We start from the raw sequence: 2,642 nt of genomic DNA, 5'->3' as shown, positions 1-2,642 counted from the left end.
CAGTTCTGTTCACCACCCCCGCAAACATAGGAAACATAGATAAAAAATATGTGGGGAGGTTAGTAAGGGTGCTCTTAATAAGGATGAGATGACCCCCTTTTGATAAATACACCCGTTTCCAACCAGCCAACATTTTCTCTATCTTCTCCACCACCCCATCTCATATAGCTCTAGCCTTAAAAGTTGCTCTCAACGGAAGTCCCAGATATTTCATTGGCAAAGAGGACACCTTACAATCCAAAAGGCTTGCTAAACTGAGGATATTTGAGACCACACCCACCGGAACCATCTTGGACGTACCAAGATTCACTTAAGCCTTGACACTGCTTCAAAGTAAAGTAACAATGCTCATAGAGTTTGGATCTGGCTATTATCCACGTCACAAAAGAGTAAAGTATCATTTGCAAATAAAATGTGTGAGATGATAATAGAGCCACCAGTGCCATTGCTCACCTGGAAACCATGTAAGAAACCTCCACCAACAGCGGCTTGCACCATCTGGCTAAAAGCCTCCATAACTATAACAAACAAAAGAGGAGATAGAAGATCTCCTTGTCGCTAACCTCAGGATCTATACAAAAAATTAGCAGGTGCACCATTAACTAGAACAGAGAACCGGGCAATAGAAATACATTGAAGCATCTAGGAAATCCACCTATCACCAATGCCACACCTCCCAAGCAGGTATAAAAGGCCTTCTCCATGACAAGCTTGCAAAAAATACCTGAACCTCCCTCCCGCAATCTATGGTCCAAGCACTCATTTGCAATGAGTACTGAGTCAAGAATTTGTCTCCTACGAAGAAATGCGTTCTGAGGCTTGGAAATAATATGTTCCAATACAGGGCTTAACCGATTGGCAAGAACCTTCGAAATAATCTTGTATACACCACTTAATAGGCTTATAAGGCGAAAATCCTCAATAATTGAAGCCTTGTGTTTCTTGGGAATGAGAGCAATGAATGTCGTATTAAGAGATTTTTCAAACTCTTGAAAAGAGTGAAATTCAATAAAGACCTGCATAACATCACCTGTCATGATGTCCCAACAACTTTGAAAGAAACCCATTGAAAAATCATCTGGGCTTGATGCTTTATCCTTAGCCATACCAGAGATGACCTTGTAGATCTCATCTTCATCAAAAGGTCTCTCCAAAACACTCATACTCTGAGAGTCAATTGCCTCAAAGGACAAGGCATCAAGCTTCGGCCTCCAGCAAGCTGGTTCTATGATAAGGGTCTTATAATGATGCACAATATGGTTTTGTAGTTTGAGAGGAGAAGATAGCACCTGAGTACCTGAATGTAGCGACTCAATAGCGTTACTGCTACGATGTGAATTAGCCATTTTGTGAAAGTACTTCGTAGACTTATCATCTTTTTTCAATCAGAGGGCCCTGGATTTTTGAGGCCATGAAGTCTCCTCCGGCAACAAAATCCTCTCCAAATTTGCCATAACCGTGCCCTTCCTCAATAGCACCTCCTTCGAGGTATCTCCCAATAATTCCCTTCCCTTTAACTCCTGCAATTCTTCCAAAATGGTAGACTTCTGATTGTCAATATGGCCAAAAACTTCCAAGTTCCGCTTCTTCAGGTCTTGTTTTAGAGCCTTCAGCTTACCTGTAAGAATAAAACTTGGAGTGCCAGTAAACTGATACAATGACCACCAAGCACGCACCATCTCTACAAACCCATCCGCTATTAGTCACATGTTTTTAAACTTGAAGTACCAGCGACCCCTGTGAATGCCCCCACAATCTAGTAGAATAGGATAATGATCTGAGCTGACTCGAGCTAACCGTTTTTGACATACTTCTGGATAGTGGCTTCCCACGAAGGAGAGATAAGAATCTATCCAATTTCGACCAAACCCGACCGTTTGACCAAGTGTACTCACCCCCTACTAGGGAGAGATCCATGAGACCCAGATAAAAAATGAACTCAAAGAACTCCTCCATGACCACATAATTTCGATAATGCCCTAATCGCTCACTAGGAAAGCGGGTAATGTTAAAATCACCCTCCACGCCCCACGACACATCCCATAAGGCGTATAAACCCACCAACTCCTCCGACAATGTTCTCTTATCCCTATCCACATTAGGACCATAGGTGCCTACAAATGCCCATTCCCATCTGTCAACAACGTTTTTGAATAGAGTCGCTATCGAGAAATCTCCAATTCACTCCTCAATCGCCTCAACCACTCTTTTATCCCACATTAGTAACACTCTGCCTAAGGCTCCCAAAGAGGCCAAGTAAGACCAACCCACATACGAGCACCCCCATAAGCTCTGCACAATTCTTCTATCAATGAATCACAGCTTTGTTTCTTGAAAACACACATCACCCTTCCACATCCGCAATAATGATTTGATATGAAGGTATTTATTGCGATCATTAAGTCCCCGCACATTCCAAGATATAATCTTAGGCTTCATGTAAACATAGATTGTCCTTCCCTTTCGATTTATCCATTCCGCCACTCCCTTCCTTCACATCATAATTGATGAAACAAGTTAGCCTTTTAAGTTCCCTATCCCACTTTGTGGTTGAATTCAAATGGCCATCTTCAATTGCCACGAGAAGGGCCTTCAATTTTTTTTCGTAGCCTCCACAAGAGACCCCAATAATAGCTTGTATC

The 2,642-nt window shown here is 42.3% G+C and overlaps 1 protein-coding gene across 1 annotated transcript; it reads right to left on the bottom strand.

Annotated features, from left to right (window-relative positions):
- Window positions 1-230: 230 nt before the first annotated feature.
- Window positions 231-1,346, bottom strand: LOC109011999. The gene is made up of 4 exons (XM_018993450.1): window positions 1,017-1,346; window positions 725-941; window positions 454-518; window positions 231-323 (listed from the first exon to the last, which is right to left on the bottom strand). The coding sequence occupies exons 1-4, from the start codon at window positions 1,344-1,346 to the stop codon at window positions 231-233; spliced, it is 705 nt and encodes a 234-aa protein (XP_018848995.1).
- Window positions 1,347-2,642: the final 1,296 nt, after the last annotated feature.

This window comes from Juglans regia, chromosome 5, assembly GCF_001411555.2.
Source record: "Juglans regia cultivar Chandler chromosome 5, Walnut 2.0, whole genome shotgun sequence".
NCBI lineage: Eukaryota > Viridiplantae > Streptophyta > Magnoliopsida > Fagales > Juglandaceae > Juglans > Juglans regia.
This window is presented reverse-complemented; position numbering and strand designations above follow the sequence as displayed.